The sequence below is a fragment of the Aptenodytes patagonicus genome, chromosome 8, assembly GCF_965638725.1.
Source record: "Aptenodytes patagonicus chromosome 8, bAptPat1.pri.cur, whole genome shotgun sequence".
NCBI lineage: Eukaryota > Metazoa > Chordata > Aves > Sphenisciformes > Spheniscidae > Aptenodytes > Aptenodytes patagonicus.
This window is the reverse complement of record NC_134956.1, coordinates 18435779-18452893: the sequence shown is the minus strand read 5'-3', so window position 1 is coordinate 18452893 and position 17115 is coordinate 18435779. Positions and strand designations below refer to the sequence as shown.

The 17115-nt window shown below is 43.0% G+C and overlaps 1 protein-coding gene across 1 annotated transcript in view; it reads left to right on the top strand.

Annotated features, from left to right (window-relative positions):
- SUCLG2 (succinate-CoA ligase GDP-forming subunit beta) overlaps positions 1 to 3232 on the top strand; it is a 131822-nt gene extending 128590 nt beyond the window's left edge. The window contains exon 11 of the mRNA XM_076346618.1: positions 1259 to 3232. Coding sequence (XP_076202733.1) covers positions 1259 to 1374 — 116 coding nt within the window. The 3' untranslated portion in view covers positions 1375 to 3232. The remainder of the gene's footprint in view (positions 1 to 1258) is intronic.
- Positions 3233 to 17115: the final 13883 nt, after the last annotated feature.

Here is a 17115-nt window from a genome sequence, read left to right as displayed (position 1 = left end):
TTGAGCACGCTGATGAAACAGACTTTTGAATTTCTTTACTTCTGCTGTACAGTTTCAGACATTTTATAAAGTCTGCCAAAAACCCAAAATAACCCTTTAAAATGAGCATTCTGGAAGTTGCATAGTAAAGAGTATGTTCCTTGCTTGGTTAATAATTAAGGGTATAATTAGTGTATAGTTCCAAATATAATTAAAATTCATTTTGCCAGGTCTAGGAATTACAAAGTAATTAAGCATTTTGACATGGCAAATGAACAAGAAACTTGATGCGGAGGAGGGGTCTAGAAATGATCCTAAAGAGGATCAGCTCAGGGCCTTGTGCTTGTGGCTAGCGGTGTGATCCCAAAGTGTGGATTCCGCTTCCTCAGTAGGATATCTGACTCCAAGTTCTCCTCTGGTGCAGAACATACCAGTGATCGAAGCTTTGGAGAATTCACATTTTCTGTCTTTGTTTTCCATCGAGAAAGAGCTAGAGTAAATCAGAAGGTGATGCACTTGCCTTTTACACAAGAGAACAGTGTGAAAAACAGGCTTTCCTGAAACATCTTTTTTAATTTATGGTTTTTTCCTTTACTGTGCATGTAGTCAGTTGACTAAATTTGAGCTCTTTATATACAAAATGGAGCACTTGTACTGTATGGCTGTACAGTCTCCCTCAACGTGGGATAATACAGTGCAGCAGCAGAGGAGGGAACGATGTCATGCTGAATGCTTCAGAGCTCTCCATGTTCCCCTTTTATAGCAGAAATGCAAAAAAGTGTATTCAATAGCAACTCAAAACCAGTTATATTTTCAGTATTACCCAAGTCTTTGTCTTCCAATAGCCCATTTTGCAGCTTTCAGTTAACATGGGTGAACTTGAGTTACAGTTGATTCACTGACTGCTGATGAGCTGTAGCTGATTGTCGCTAATAAATGCGTTAAAACTTCTGAGTGTCTTAAAGGCCTGATACGTGATCCATTATCCACTGCTCTTGCGGGATGTCCCTACTGACTCTGGTGGATGTTGGATTGACCCTCTAATCTTCACAAAGCCCCTCTTGTGGATGCAAGTGCTATTATCAGATCGCATTGTCTGTCAAAATTGTCATGGAAATTGAGTTCCTTCTTCTCAGCTCAGTCTAAACCACTCATTGAATCTGTTGTTAAACTGAAATGATGTGTAGTTTGAAGCATTAACTACTTTTATAGGATTTAATAGAAGGTGCTTATTATTCATTAATATTAATTACTAATTATAGTCAATGTTCTTTTTTAGGAACAAATGTTCATGAAGCCCAGCGTATTCTGAATGAAAGCGGACTCCCCATCATGTCTGCAAATGACCTTGAGGATGCAGCAAAGAAGGCGGTGGCTAGCGTGGCCAAAAAATAACAACTTGAAGATTATTCTCATGGGAAGTGTGTGTGTTTCACAAGACGTCATTCCTGTTGTTGTTTCAGAGAGGATTAGTGGAGTTTTTCCAAGCAGTCATCAGTGTTGGTGGACGGAATTTATAATACATGGCAAACTCAGGCCATAGGCTTGCAGGTTAGGCTTCAGAAATTTTGCAGCTACGTTCTTGAAAAGTTTGTATGTCCATCTAATTTTGGTAATTTTGTTGTTCAGAATTGTAATAAGTAATACTTGACTTCATAAAGCTCTTTTTCTGCTTTCCTTCCAGAATTGTCACTGATTAAACTCATGCTAAGATACAATGATTAATAATTGACTTCTATCAACAGGATTGTTCTTTAATCAAACCCATGTAGTTCACCTAGTTCACAATATTTTCATTCATTTTTTTATATTGTAAAGAGTCAGCAAACTAATAATGGGTTTACATTTTTTATGGACTTTTACAATAATGTAAAAAATTGTGCTTACAATATCTATTTTTATTCAAATGAATAACGTTTATTTTCTTTTTTAGAAATCACACATTTTGCCTTAAGATGATTTTCTTTTGTAGATGCCAAAGTATACCTCACAATAGGAAAAGGGATTGAGTAGTTGGTAGCGAAAGGACCTTCCATTCTTAGACCGTGCCTATAAGCCGGCAAAATGTGATTCATTTTATTTTCTAGTTTTTGGAAATGAGGTGCGGTATTTCTAGGTGTAACAGTGCCATACAGAGAGCTCTAGGAGGATGTGTCTGCCACCAAGAAAATGGCTGCTAATTTTTTAAAATAACCTCTTTCATAAGTATGTCACTGCTGTGAGGTTTTAAAATACGATGAAAACGTGAAGCAGTTTTCTGTCAGGAGTATGGAGTATTCTTCAATTGATTTAACTTCCAGAAACCTTTTCTGATTTATTGGGAATAAAACACAAATGAACTTTTCCATTTTTAAAGTATTTGATTTCTCAGGCATCAGTAAAAATATGTACAAGAAAAAAAAAATATAAGTTTCATTACTCAGATATTGACCGAGATTTATTTTGATTATATATTCTTTTATAATAGTCAAAATTCAAGCTGTTAGTTACACAAATCATTCATTCAGGGAACAGAAGACAATACCAAATGGCTTGTGTAACTAAAGAACTCGGTACAAATCTCACTCAGCCCAGGAACTACATGCTGAAAATCATCAATAAATTTGAACAGTGAACAAATGAGTGGATATTATGATCTGGTGTTGTAAATGGGCAGAGAGGTAAAAATTTGTCTAATAAATTCTTAATTGTGATTTTTGAGCGGCTCTAATCAATACTGTGTTCTACTTAGAAAAATGTAAATAAATTTTTCTTGACATTTCCATTAAAACTGTGACATTCAAAATAAATTATCTGCACTAATCTCTGGCTCTTGACACAAATAGTATAGATAGGTTGCTATCATTAGTTACTGTAGGTTTTTTCTTCTCCATTCCTTTCTCTACGTATTGCTCAAGGAAAAAATGTACGACCATTAGAATAGCAATAAATATGCCACTAGGTATGTACTTATTGACTGAATGAAGGAGAAGGGTGTCGTTGTTAGTTCTCGTGAAGGTGCATAGAAGCACACTGCTTTGAAGGAAGAAATGTTTACCTCACCACAATAAATAAAAAAGTCACACTCTATTTTATATATTTTAATACTGGAATTAGAAGCATTCTGTGGAAGAACTGTTTATGCAATGTTGTCGCACACTGTGTATCTAACTTCTGGTCTCAAAACCATTCATTGTGTCTGCACACGATTATTATTCTGCAAAGATTAACACTATGTACACCGTTTCGTCAAATAAATGTAAAAATGAACCCACTTAATGACTGTCCTTTCTATAAAATAGAAAATTGTTTCTCTATTGTATTCTGTGTTCTTCCATGCAGCATTTTGTTGCAGGTGGGTGAAATCAAATGCATAGGAATTTAGTTTCAATTGGATAATACTGGTATACTCTTACATATGTGCTTTTTATCTAGAAAAGTAAATCTTTTTATCTCTCTATATATCTTTTCTTACATGTAGGCTAATGACAGTACATACAAGTTTTATTTCTCTTAAGCTATATACAGAATAGAACACTATAATTTTTAGTTTTAATTTTTCTATAATTTATAAAATCTCATAAGCTCTGGGTTTGTATTTTCGAACGTTTGGCGTTTCACTTGCGCCAAGGCACTGTTCGCTCTCTGTAAGCAGGGGCGCTCTCGCTGCGTTCAGCTTGCTTGGGGTGACGTTGTGGACTGGTTTGTTTTTATTTGCATGGGTCATTTCTCTGTGTATGGAAATGTGTGAAGTTAGTTTTGCTCTCCCTTGGAAAGGCGTTTTAGTTACATTTCCTGTGATTTTAGCTGTTACAAGTTGCAAGTAAATGCAACGCATAGAAGGGACGCTTTTGTCTTTGCTCAAGCACACAGAGCCGCAGCCTGGCAAGAGCGCGGTTTGCTGTCCTCAGCAGCTCTCTACCCGATTGCTGCCCTCCCACCTTCGCGGGGCTGGCTGCAAGCTCCGCTCCAGCCAGCCGGTTACAGCTTAAACCCACAAGGCACATACATGAGAACTGCCCCTCCTGCAGAAAGCGAACAGCAGTGTAAGCAGCGGGTAAGTTCCAGTTAATCCCCGTTGTGAAAATTTTAAGTGGGATTTGGTTAGCCTTTAAATCTTGAAATTTCAGCCTGTATTAATAAAGCTCTGTAGGATTGGGCACTTAGAAGGGAAAACAGGAGGAAGCTGTTAATGCTGACATTGTGTTACATCTTTAACAAGATACCTTTAAATTCTCACAGTGGAAGTATAACAGCTGGGAGTTCTGGAGTAATGTCCTTAACGTGCGTTTACTATCCTATTTGTCAGGCCTGTTCCTCCCTACATCCGGAAAAGCAGCTGGTATCATGCAAAATTGCTGTGATTGGAACAGCATGTCAGTGCAAATCAGTCACCAGATGAGATCCCGAGCAGGGCCGTCCTTTCGCAGCAGTCTGCTTCCCCAGTCAAGAGCAGCCCTGCGCCGCTTGCCTTGCCCTCCGAGGTGAGCCTTGCCTGGTCGGTCACCTTGGGGATTTTCAGACCTGGGCACCTACGATAACAACGGATTGTTAGGTGTCCGGTTGGCCCGGATCATTCCCTTGCGCTGAGAGCTGAGCACAGCACTAGCTGAGTGTGCTAAGAGTGGCCCGAAACACAGGTCTGAGCAGCCTCGCTGGGCTAGAAGAGCCGGGAGGTCTGTGTGCACAAGGCTAGGTGCTGGCAAAACCACGTCCCGTAATAAAAGCTGTCAACTTAGTTACAGAAATCCAAAAACCTCTTAGGCTTAGTGCTGTATTACATGACATGTAAAATACTAGTACTAGGTGCTGCTGTAAGCCTCTGAACTGATTGCGAGATTTCATGCCTTGTTTTCCTTTTTGCTGCCTTTCAGAACATTGGAGTTTCTTTTGAAGTCAAGGTCAGCTCTAGCAAGGGGCAAGTGGGGGAAAGCAGGTCATTGCACGTTTTGATTTATCATCTCAGATTCTTTCCCCTTCCTCTACTAAACTTCCGTTTTTTTCCCCCACTTTTCCACCCACATAGCTCGCTCCCTGTGCTTCCTCACTACTTACGGTGTCGTCCTCAAAACCGGCAGAGCCCACACCGCTGGGTTTTGCTGGGTTTGCATGGTTGGGCCGGCTGGTCTGGAGCTGGATGCGTTGTGTGAACATCCAGCCGCCTGCCTGGGAACTGGGTGTGCTCTGGTCAGCCCATCTGCCAGCGCCAGCTTAACACCGTGCTACCAGCAGGCATCAGTGACCGGGTGCGTCTGGTGTACGTCAGCCTAAAGGCTGTCCTAGAGTCCTCTCAATGCCTCTTCCCTACCTGCCCATTGCTGTCCTGGGAGGCTAAGACCTCGGCCTCCCGCTTTCTCCACTCGCTTCTAGACAACGGGAATAAACACAGGAGCAGAAATGGGCTGAGGAGCAGTTTGACTTGCCTGTTCAGGAGTGCTGGGCTCTGAAATGGGGCTGTTTCAGAAAAGTTGTAGACAGATACGTTCATAAGACGTAAGAGGAGTGAAAAGCATGGGAAAGCTCGACACACGTGTAAAGGGCTGCTTCAGAGAGAGAAGAAATACTCTTCTTCAAGGAGAAATGGTCTTCCTTGAGTCCAGTGCGGACAGGACAAGCAGTGAGGAGCTTTGTGGTCAGGGACATTTGGGTCAGACTTGTAGCCGTGAGGTAAGCTAAGGAACGGGCTGTGAAATCATCAATAGGTGTTTTTTAGAGTTAGATGAGCATCTGTCAGGGATGGCTTAAGAAGAGTTGATCTTTGCCTCAGGGCAGAGGGATGGATGAGGTGACCTTCCAGCCCGATCTGATAGGATTTAATGCTTGTTGGTAAGGTTTTGTTTTCTTTTTTTCTTCCTAACTTGTAGGTACAGGGAGGAAAAAGGAGGACAGATCTGGTGGATTCTTGAAAGAAACTGTTTTTAATTTAGTCACAAAGAATGATCTTCAGCTGCCAGGGAAATGAAAAGCAGATTATGCAGACTCAAGACTTTCCCTAACAATGGGAGCAGTGTTATTGCAATGCATAAAAGGCTGAGCAGAGAATTAGGGGTATCTATCAACTTTAATATGTTTAATTTAAAAAGGAACAGGTTGCACTAACAATTTTTTTTCTACTTAATGAGGCCCATTCATAAGTAGAATAACAGGATTTGCCTGTCACCCAGAGGAAATCATGGTATGTGTATTTGTACTTTGGTGCAAAACTTGTGTTGATCTCAGTGATTTAAAACTTTTTCTAGCCCAGCTGCAGTCAGTTTGATGTCAGGATCCTTTCATCTGGAGACAGATGCACTCTTGGTAGAATCCTGAACACATCTGTGTCTTTGTTCAGCCTCAGAAAGTACCAGCTAAAGATTAAAAATAAAAGTGTACATGGATTATTGCATGTTATTCCTCAGAGATAAGTCAAATCTTATCTCACAGTAGTTATCCAAGTCCTGGTAGCCCCCTCCTGCAGGCTGCAGAAGGATCTTCAGTGCATATGTGAATCTGGCCTTTTGCATTTCCTTATTCTGCCCATGTTTGTGGGTGCTGAGTGGTGTAGGGACAGTAATAGGAGAACATTGCATAGCATATGATGCTCCCCATTTCTTGGGGCCATTCCTTTTCTATAGGACTTAGAGTACTGAAGAGGGAAAAGGTTTTCCGTGTATCTTGGATCACAGTGCCAGGCTGGAGACAGGACTCACCTCCCTTCTGGTGCGTTGATGAATGCAGGCTGCTTCTGGTGAGCTACCCTTTCCACGTGCTGTTCACGTAGGTACAAAGTGGCCTTGACAGGCAGGCAGAGGGCAAAGAACTGGGGGGGAACCGACAGGACTGGATGGGGATGGCAGGTGGATCCTCACTGGGCCTCAGGGAAGGCTCTGCTCCACAGGTCTTCCGTATCTCACACTGCTTGCAAGCAAGAAGCTCCACATTGGAGTTGTGATGGTTTCCCATAAGTGCCGTCCTTGGAGTACTCCTGCATCATCAAGAAGGAGAAAGCAAGAGCAATGCCAGGAGGACAGTATTCCCTTCTCCCATCATCTTGGCACAGGAGACGCATCGTTCTGGCCCTCCTTGTGTCTGCATAGGTGGGGAAATAGCCTGGACCTCAATTCCTGATTAAATCCCAGCTAATTTGTAAGGAAATCTAACAGGGATAGTCACGCCTGGAGAGAAGGAAGCAACTGACAGAAATAGGTTACTCTACAAATTAAGTGCTGTTGGGATGTGCAGCATGATGGGATTTGGAAACTGGGTCCTTCGTATTTACCAGAACAACTCTTCTGAACGCGTGCATGCATGCAAGCGGGCCATCGTCAGAGGTGACAGTGACAAAGTATCGGTAAGTGAATCTGGGAAAGGAGGGCTTGGAGAGATCAAGTGTAAGAGTTTTTGCATTTCTCTAGATACAGAGATGGGAAAATGAGAAATTTGATCTTTCTGTTATAATCGACATAAAGAATTACAGGGCAGCAAAAGGCCACGCAGCTAAACAAAGCTGTTCCCTTTAAGTTTATTTCAAATGTCTCTCTGCTTCGGCACTGTGTCCTTCAAGACTTTCCCTCTGTAATTGCATGTGGCAGCCCCTTTACAGCTAGATGCTGATTGCTGCTCTCCAGCCGCTCCAAAACAGAAATAAAAAATAACAGGCAAGAAAGGGCATTGCAGCAAGTACTTAAGAGAGACGTTCCTCCTTTGTTTCACAGATGGGTCAGTAGAGGGGTTTAGAAAATGCCATTTTGCTCAGGAGCGCTGCTCTGTTTGGCTCCATGACCAAACACTGGCCAACACGCAGCAGCTCAGTCCCCGTAACAGCTCTCCCTTTTACTTCCATTAACAGGCTTTACCCTGCAAGGCAGCACAGTTCAGGAAATAAATGGTATCTGGTGCCTGCCTGCTTAGCAAAACTGACCTTGTGCCCCAGCTATGTGGGACCAGAGGCTTCATTCAAAGGATATTGGCAGCAGCGTGGTGTTAATCTCCTACAGCTGTAATATCCTGGTCTGTGGGGGAGCAAGGCCTGTGGAAACAGGCAACCTGCAGCTTTGGAGGGATTCATGCTGCATTTCAATAGGAGAGCAGCAGCGCTACCATTGAACATCAAAGGGCTCATCCTCCCTCTGCCACCAAGCAATGGGTGAGATGGGGTTTGCATAGCAAACGCAGACCAACGTGGGTCCTGCCCTTTTGCACCTCTCTGCCATGTACAGAGAAGCTCGAACTTTACTATGAAGGTGTAAATCCTTTATCATTAGAAGATATTGGGCCTAAAATCCTCTGCTCCTGCATGGGTCATTAGGATGTGCTTGACTCGCCTTTCAAAAGGGCGCCAGGGAAGCCGGTCGGTGTCGGCAGGTCTGTGCAGGGAGTTCCTGGAGATGTTTGGGCAAGCCAAATTGTGAACTCGCCCTCTTTTTTTCCTCACACTGAGGTTGATGGGATGCTTTTCTCACTGTCCCTTTTGGTTTTCCATTTTCTGAGGGAAATATGAAAAGAAGGGCTTTTCAGGAATTCTGACTGTAGCGTTCCTAGGAGCATTCCTGACTGATGTCAATAGAAATTGCTAGGGCTGGCCCAAAGAAACCAGTATTAATAGGAAGTCAGACAAATTCCCAATATTGTTCTTGGACCTTCTTAGCCTGTCTGTTCACTGCGGTTCAGCTTCATGATTAGCACTGCTCAGCCTAAACCCCGAGTTCCTGAGGTACTGGAAAGCCCTTAGTGCCAGCGGCTTTTTCTACTGTTTTCCCAAGTGCTTTTCCCATATTTACAGCAGGAGGAATAACCCTTCAGATGTGAAGATGTTAATCCGCTTTTGGTTGTGCTCTGAACAAGCATGTGCAAAACACAGGGAAAATGAAGCAGTACATTATTTTGCATTTACTTTTCTATAACTATTGTCTTGTAGCCCTGGTGAAATGTTTGACATAACACACCTCCACAGCTTGTCCGCTAAACATCTGGTGATCTGTCCTTAAATTCGCTTCAGAGAATACTCGGAGCAGAAAGTAAATTTTCTCAGACATGCAGAATGTCACTTGAATGAGAATTAATCTTCTTTCCATTATCACCATGATGGGTGCAGGATACTGCTGCTTTCATGCCGATGTCCAGAATGCCGAGTGCTTCCTCGTCAAGACAAAACTTTTGAGGACAACGGCAGACTAGTGTCAGTGTCAGTTCTCCATGCGTACAACTCAGCTTTAGAGCTTCAATCCTATTGATTTCCTTAACATTATCCATCTATTGATCTTTCCACTATCCTCTGGATTATACCCATTGTAGAAATTGCTGCTCGCAAGCCTGAAGAATTCCGGCTGTCATGCTCCGTCTGCTGAAGCCAGCCTGTTCTTGCATGACAGCTGCATTGACTTTTCTAGTTGGGAAATTCCCATCTCCATCCTCATGAGGCTGCCCGTTGAAAATGGCTTGCTTTCAAAAGACACGGAGGTGTCTGCCAGAGCTGTGCCGCCTCCTAATGATTGATTTCCAGGCTTCACCATTAAGCTTGAGCTTTTTCATATCACAGCTCTGAGTTCTTCCGCAGTCGTTTCCAGATCTTGCAAAGATCTGAAAATGCAGGAACAGCAGCAGAAGCAAAGTCCATGTTTGCAGCCTGTACGGCAGGACTTTTATGTACGGTCCCTTTTGTTCTGCTACCTGTTGCTGGTGTAACAGAACCACCCACACACTGTGTCGGAGCCTCTTCTAAGATGGATAATAAAAGCGGGTAATTCAGAAAATGCCTGTGTCTCTCCCAGCCTTCAGGACACAGCTGTATAGTATCTCTACAGATGTCCCAGGCCCCCCCAACCCTAACTCGGTATATGTGGTTCACAATGAAACATTAATTTGGCAGCTCAAGAGTAGGTGCTACTTCAATGGTTTGCAGTAACTCCCTTTCCTCTCCTAGCATAGCAGTACCGCGTCTGCTCTAACATTAGGGAGAGGTGGCTGAGACCTACCACGTCTGTAAATCCCTCCTATTTCAGTGAAGCTGAGCTGCCTCTAAACTGGAAATGTGCTCACTAGGTCTTTCTGCCTCATATTTTTACAGGCTGGGTGAGGGAGATTGTGGAAAGATGCCTTTTGAATGTGTCATCTGGTCATATGTCTCAAATCCAGTCACTGTGGAATATCTCTGCTGAAGAAAAACAATGTTAAAATTGATGTGCGTTATTGAACGGACATAACAGGTCTTTGAGCTGTGGAGGTCAGACAGCGGAGTTTACTCTGAACATGCTGTTAATACACCAAAGACATTCTGGGTTGTTGTGGTTTAACCTCAGCTGGCAACTGAGCACCACACAGCCACTCGTTCACTCTCCCCCCCCCGGTGGGATGGGGGAGAGAATCAGAAGAGTAGAAGTGAGAAAACTCATGGGTTGAGATAAAGACAGTTTAATAATTGAAATAACATAATAAAAAATAATAATAATAAAAATAGAATATACAGAGCAAGTGATGCACGATGCAATTGCTCACCACCCGCTGACCGATGCCCAGCCAGTCCCCGAGCAGCGGCCCCCCCGGCCAGCTTTCCCCAGTTTATGTACTGAGCATGACGTCCCATGGGATGGAATGTCCCTTTGGCCAGTTGGGGTCGGCTGTCCTGGCTGTGCCCCCTCCCAGCTTCTTGTGCACCTCCAGCCTGCTCAGTCGGTAGAGCACGGGGAGCTGAAAAGTCCTTGACTAGTGTAAGCACTGCTCAGCAACAACTAAAACATCAGTGTGTTATCAGCATTGTTCTCATCCTAAATCCAAACCACAGCACTGTACCAGCTACTGGGAAGGAAATTAACTCTATCCCAGCCAAAACCAGGACATGGGTAAATATTAGGTAAGTCCTGACATGTTTGCAGCACTCCATCGGGGCAGCAATGGAGTCGTTAATGGGACTGCTTGAAGGATTTTGTGACCTACACAGACAGGTGAAACACAATTTGGTGTATTTGCTGATTGGAAATGTTTGTCTGAAACTTTTACTAGAAATTTTGATTCTTGGTAAAATTAAAATTTTGAAGTGTGAAAATTTGGCCGACATTTAGATTTGTTCACAACTGAACTGTCAGGACTGATATTTGGAGCCAAAGGATCCCTGGAAGATTCCTGCTTTTCCTTGTAGTATACATAATGCAATATTGTGATGAAAACTTTAATGGGTAGGATCTTTCTGCCACACTTTCCCCTTCAATTTTCAATCAATTCTCTGTCTTTCCCCAGAAAAAAACAAAAGATACCAGACTGGTAAAAAGAAAACAACTTTTGGATAAAATTCTGCTTATTATTTAGGCACAGTAAATACATCCATGACAGTGTAATGTTTCATTTCTCAGGCCTAAGCTACAAGTGGGCGTGCGGGGTGAAGCTGCCCTCTCAGCCAGAGCAGCCCTGGTGTTTCTGTTCCGCCGGCCGTAGGGGACTCTGTGGTGGGAGCAGCTGCTGCAGCCCCTCGGCCCCATCCCTTCACTGCCTCTCCAGACTGGCTGGATGCCAGCAATTAGAAACTAATTGAGAAGCTTTAAAAATGCATCTCTTCCCCATTCCTTCTGCTCTGTTTAATCCTCTAACAATCCCCAGCAGAATTCTTCACAAGGGGTTTTGCACCGCTTTACTGTTTGCTCAGTGTTTGAAGTTAAAGCAGGTGTCTCAGCAGAGCAGGGCTGTTTTGGGGGCCCAGGAGGGACTCACTTTTCTTGCGGTTTTCTTTGCTGCTCCGTCCTCCTGGGCAGTCCTCCTTTTTGCAGAAACTGGGATGTCACCTGGTTGCACAAGCATGTCCAAGTCCCAGAGCTGGTGCACTTACTGAAACCAGTGTGGTGCCTGCAGTGATTTTGGTGGTGTGTAGATCAGGACACGGATACGTGAGAGCAGGTAACGCTGGCAGATATTTCTGTGCTTTTCCCTTGTATCAGTTTAAAAATAAAATCTGTCACTATTGATAGCCTGAGAATTTCCCAGAAGTGGGAAGAAAGCAGCTTCATCTCCTCCTCCCTGGCTTCTGGCCATTTCTGGACACATGATAAATGGATTATTGCATCCTTTGCCTGGCAGCGAGGAGCCCTGATCAGTGACCAAGGGCCCATTGTACCCAGAATTATCCAGACAATCAACACTGAAGTCGGGCAGTGCCTTGGAAAGCCGGCGATCCTCTTCTGGTTTGTAAGTCTTCCCCTGACTTGTAAGCCATTCCCCATTAGTCCTCGGTGACAGACGTTTATTTCCCGCATACAGCATGTAGTGAAGACAGTTATCCTCCCCCTTCCTATAGTTTCTCCCCTGGCTCTGCACCTCCGTCCTGCTCACTCCGCCTCCTGGCATCCTCCTGTTTTCTAGTCTCCAGGTAATCCAGAATACCACTGGAGGGTCAGGAGTGTGCTAGATCTTTGTTTTCATCCTTAGACTATGCTGACTCCATGGAGCGTGGATCAGACCCCATGTTATCACTGTCACAACTCTTGTCAGTTTACTGAGAGTTTTGCCCAAGGAAGGACTCTGAGCACAAACACTTTAAATGCCCGGTAAGTAGAAAACAAGAAGCTGCTTTGCCACTTAGACCAAGCTACTCACTAGCAGGGGGAAGGTGCTTGGAGCATGTCTTGAATGCACAGAACAAGCGTGGCCACCCTCATCGTTCCTCCTCCTACCTAGGGTGGCTGCACAGAAGTGCCTGGGGTTATGACGGAGCAGCTTTATGTCACTTTGCTTTTTCCCCTCTTTGTTCCAATTCCCCAGCCCATTTACCAGAGGAGGACCTGCTTCCATGGGTTTAGTGCTCACCTCTGATAAAGCTCATCGAGAGATGTATGAAAGTAATGTAATAAGATCATGGTCTGTCAGATGTCAATAAGCAGAATAAAGAGCTCAGCACTGCAGTCATAGACATCCAGCAATTAAAGCATTTGATGACAGTATTTTATTGGAGTATATATTACCATTTGGTCCAATTATTCTGCCATTAAACATTAAGAATAATTGAACCAAATGGTGCCCAATAGAAGGAATACATCTGCTCTGATGAATTCCTGCCAAAAGGCACTGGGAATCTTAGTACAAGCATTTTGTCAACCAAGATAACAGTATTTTTCTCTCCAGCTGATAAAGCAGGGCTTTTGAATCTTATTTATGACGTATAAATTAGCTAATTTGTTACCAATATCAAACAGCCCATAAAAATCAGGCAGTGTAATAGCTAACAAAATACTGGTAGCTTCATCACTTGCTGACTGCATGGAGTGCAATATATGCTCAATTAATAGAGAGTGCAATTATCACAGAAACTGTGAGCAGGAACTAATTATACAGAAGCCAATCAAAACCAGCCCAAAGCAAGGCGGGATGTATTTCAAGAAACTTGAGAGTGATTTTTTTTTTTTTTTTTTAATTCCCCCCCGCCCCTTATCTCCATGTTTGCCTTACCTCCATGAGAGGGAAGGGGACGTGGCATCAACAGGAAGAACAAGTCAGCCAAAAGCCTGGCCATAATGCTATGGGTGAGCTCTAGCACAGGTTCCAATTTCTGTATGAAATGGAAAATCACAGTGTTTTTCTGTTTAAACACATTGCAATTATGGTGTAACAAGGGATAACCAAAGCACAGCTATAGCAATCTTTTCCCTAAGGTATAAGAGACTTGCAGACAATGACAGATGGGGACACTTTTGAAGGAAATTTAAGGAGAAAATAACATCTTGATAGGTATTTTGAAAAAAAATGGTGCACTCAAGGAAGAATCTTTTAAACCTCTAGGAAGGGCAGCTTTTAATTTTGGGATAAATACAGCACTGGCTTGTTAAATTCCTGATGGTCTTTTAAATACTCAGTGGTTGCTAAAGTAAGAGGTCATTCTGCTTTTTTTCACTTGAGTTGAAGAAAAAAAAAATCTCTTTATATGAAAAATATTGATTTAAGCTATTTTCCTTGGCCTTGCTTTCCTGTAGCTCTCATACCTTGGGTTATGTTGGTCAGTCTTGGAAATAATTCTAAGAATATAGAAATCTGGAGAGAAAAAAAAAAAGAAAAATCCCACTAGAAGCAAATCATGTCAAGGGCCAAGAAATTTCCAGTGTTTCAGATACTGAGAATATTTTGAATGATCCTGGTTATCTTCAGTAAATAAATAAACATTCCAGACCCTTGAATTGTTTACATTTCTATTAATGGGGGTTTTAATTAGAAATGCTAGTATGTTTTACACACCACCACACTTAGAGGCCACAAAAATAAATATAGTAAAAAGCAAAAAAACTCCAACCCAACCCTAAAGCACCTCAAATCCATAATCTGGCAGTCACAGATAACCTTAAACTTCTGCTCAGAAGAGTCCTACCTAGAATTAGGAAGAAAAAGTGTTTTACTCACAGGTGACTGGAAAATGTTTGGGTTTTTTTTTTCTATGAGAAGCATAATCTTCATTTGAAGTACTGTGGTTGAAGATTTTTTTTTTTGCACTTGAAGACAAACGGCCATTCGGAATGGATGTTTTTCACTAAAAGTTGGGAAATAACAGTTTATACTGAAAATGAAGGAATGTTGTGCTGTTTTTGATTGATTCGCATGACAAAACCTGACCTTCCTGTGGCAGAGTCAACGTCTATTTTTTTCTTGGACGTTTTCTGGTTTTGATAAGAAAATGTTGAATGCAGAAATTATACTCTACCTATGATGTTACATTTTAGAAGCTGCTGTGTACTTTATTGGAAAAGAAGCTATTGGTCTCCAAGGGATGATGGAGGGAGGGGGAGTCCAAAATTTTCTTCCCTTTTTTTTATTTTTTATTTTAGGCCAGAGTTATTCCCTGAGATTCTGGGCTTGCTGCAAAACCTTTTAGTCCACAGCCTGCATTTTTGCATCCATTGTATTCTCTGCTTGGTGAAAAACAAGGTTGTTTACCAGTGGAAATGATCAATGGTTCCTGCAGGCTTCGGTTCAGCAAAGACATCCCGCTGCAGGAAACCACTTAAGCATGTGCTTTGCTATAAGCAAAGATGGAAGACAGTTGTGTTCCCTGACGAACGATGGACGGATGCTGATGGTTTTATTAGTTTGTTTTGTCCTCTGAGGGGTTTATTAGGCTTTCACCTGCTTCCAGCTGTATTGCAACCGAGACCTGCAGAGGAGTTTACTGTTTGCACCCCCTGAGGAGAGAGTGCCTTGTCCCCCTGCGTCCAGTTCTAAGTGCTGTCATCCAACCCTGCTGCTTTAGGATTAAGCCCTGGGGCTATTTTTGCTGGAGAACTGATTCTGGTAAGCTACACCCATGGCTTAATAATTGGTGACCTGACCTGGTGGAGAGTTCCCTTCATGATATAGGGTCCTCCATTGTGCGGTACTCCACATATTCTGACATCCTTCAAAGCACATCTACAGGGCTCAGTGATTCTCCTAGTGAGCTGAAGAATCTGGTACAGGTCCTGACATGACTGGGATTTGGAAGATAAAATTAGTGCTGCCCTGTGGCTGAGAATTAGCAATTGTCAGCACTTGAATGGCTTAGCCTGCATGCTTGCTCCAAAGAGAGAGGAGCGCCAGCTGGCATGAAACCAGAACTCACGGGCTCGCCCCGCTGCAATGGCAATGAAGGAGCTCAGTGCCTTGCAGAACTGAGCTCTGCCGTATTGGTTAGCATCAGCAGCAGTAGATAAAAAGCTGTGTGGATGGGCAGTGTTGCTTAGTAAGAAAGGCACTGAAATGCTGTGCAGGAGACCTGTCTTTTGTTCGTGACTCCCAGCTGGTCTCCTGGGAGACCAGGAGAAAGAAACTTTTTATTTCTTTGTGCCTCCGTTTGCTATCTGCCAAAGGACATCGGTTTCTTTTGTAAAACCTGGGGCTGAAGAGTGATATTCCTATTTACTGCTGTATGAAATTCACCATTGTTAGCTTATTCAATGTCATTTGTCTGTGATTTAGAAAATACTCTGAGTGGTTGCATTTATTTTCTTCAAACCTTTGGAGTTGTGAGGCCTTTTCAGTTTCTCTGACAGCTATTTAAATCCTGCTTTTTTCAGTTTCTGGTATAAACTTCGAACACAGAGAAATGTTGGCACACTAGGTTAAATAGTTATTTGATGCTCAATATCTTTGCACTTGCAAGTCCTCCAAGAGCAACCAATAGCACTCCTCTAAACTCCAAAATGAGTTTTCCTCAGTCCATTTATGACTAATCACATTAATCTTCTTCTCTGGGTCTGATACTGATAATACAGCATACCTTTGTGAGAAGCAGATTATCAGAGCAGCAGGGAATGTCATGTATACTAATGCTCCGAAGCATTTAGACCCCTGTTCTACCTCTGCCAACAGAAATTCCAGGGTTGCTACACTTTGCATGGACTGTGAGACTTGCAGAGTTGAGAAGATTGGGAAAACATAGTTAAAGCTTCAGCAAAATGAAAAAGAGTTTTTTGCAAACATTTCTTACTTTGCCTGGCTCCTGGACACAGCTGTCCACGCTGCATTCAGCATACAGAGCTCCCCAGGGCTGGCTCAAGGCGCCTCTGCAGACAAAACCGAAGGAGGGGTGAGACCATGGCCGGGTTGCTTGGGCATAGGAAGGGGAGAAGTGCACAGAGGAGAGCTGTGGTCAGGGAGGAGAAGGCAATGGGTGTTGCGGGGGAATGATATAGCTGTTCTTTTATAAGTGCAGCTCAGAGCTGGTCTCCACACAGTCATTTGCAGAGCAAGGACTCTATTTCCTGATTTGAAAATAGTATTTCACTGGCATGTTTATTGGGTGCTTGCCCTGCCAGCTGGGAAGAGCCAGGCAGGGCTTTTTCCTGCCCAAACCCCAGTTCATTTATCTACCTGCATGTGAGTGCTGCCATTGCAGTCAGTGAGCCTCACTATAAACAGGTGTTAATGCTTTACTGGGTCAGAGCTAATGTAAATCTGTAAGTGCTTTCAATCAAAAAGGGAATATAATCATTCAGTCCAGACGCTCATTAGCACTGCCACCATTTGTCAAGAACATCTTGCAGTTCTCTCTGTTTCACAATATGCTCCGTGCATATTTGACATTCCTGTTTCCACATATGTGTTATTTGTTCTGTGGACAAACCTGTCCCGAGGTTCAGGGCCTTGGCTGTGGGCAGCTAATTCTTTGGGTTGTCTTCTATCGGGACATGAAGATGTATGCTTGATTTATTCAAGTACTAATCAAGGCTTGAATGA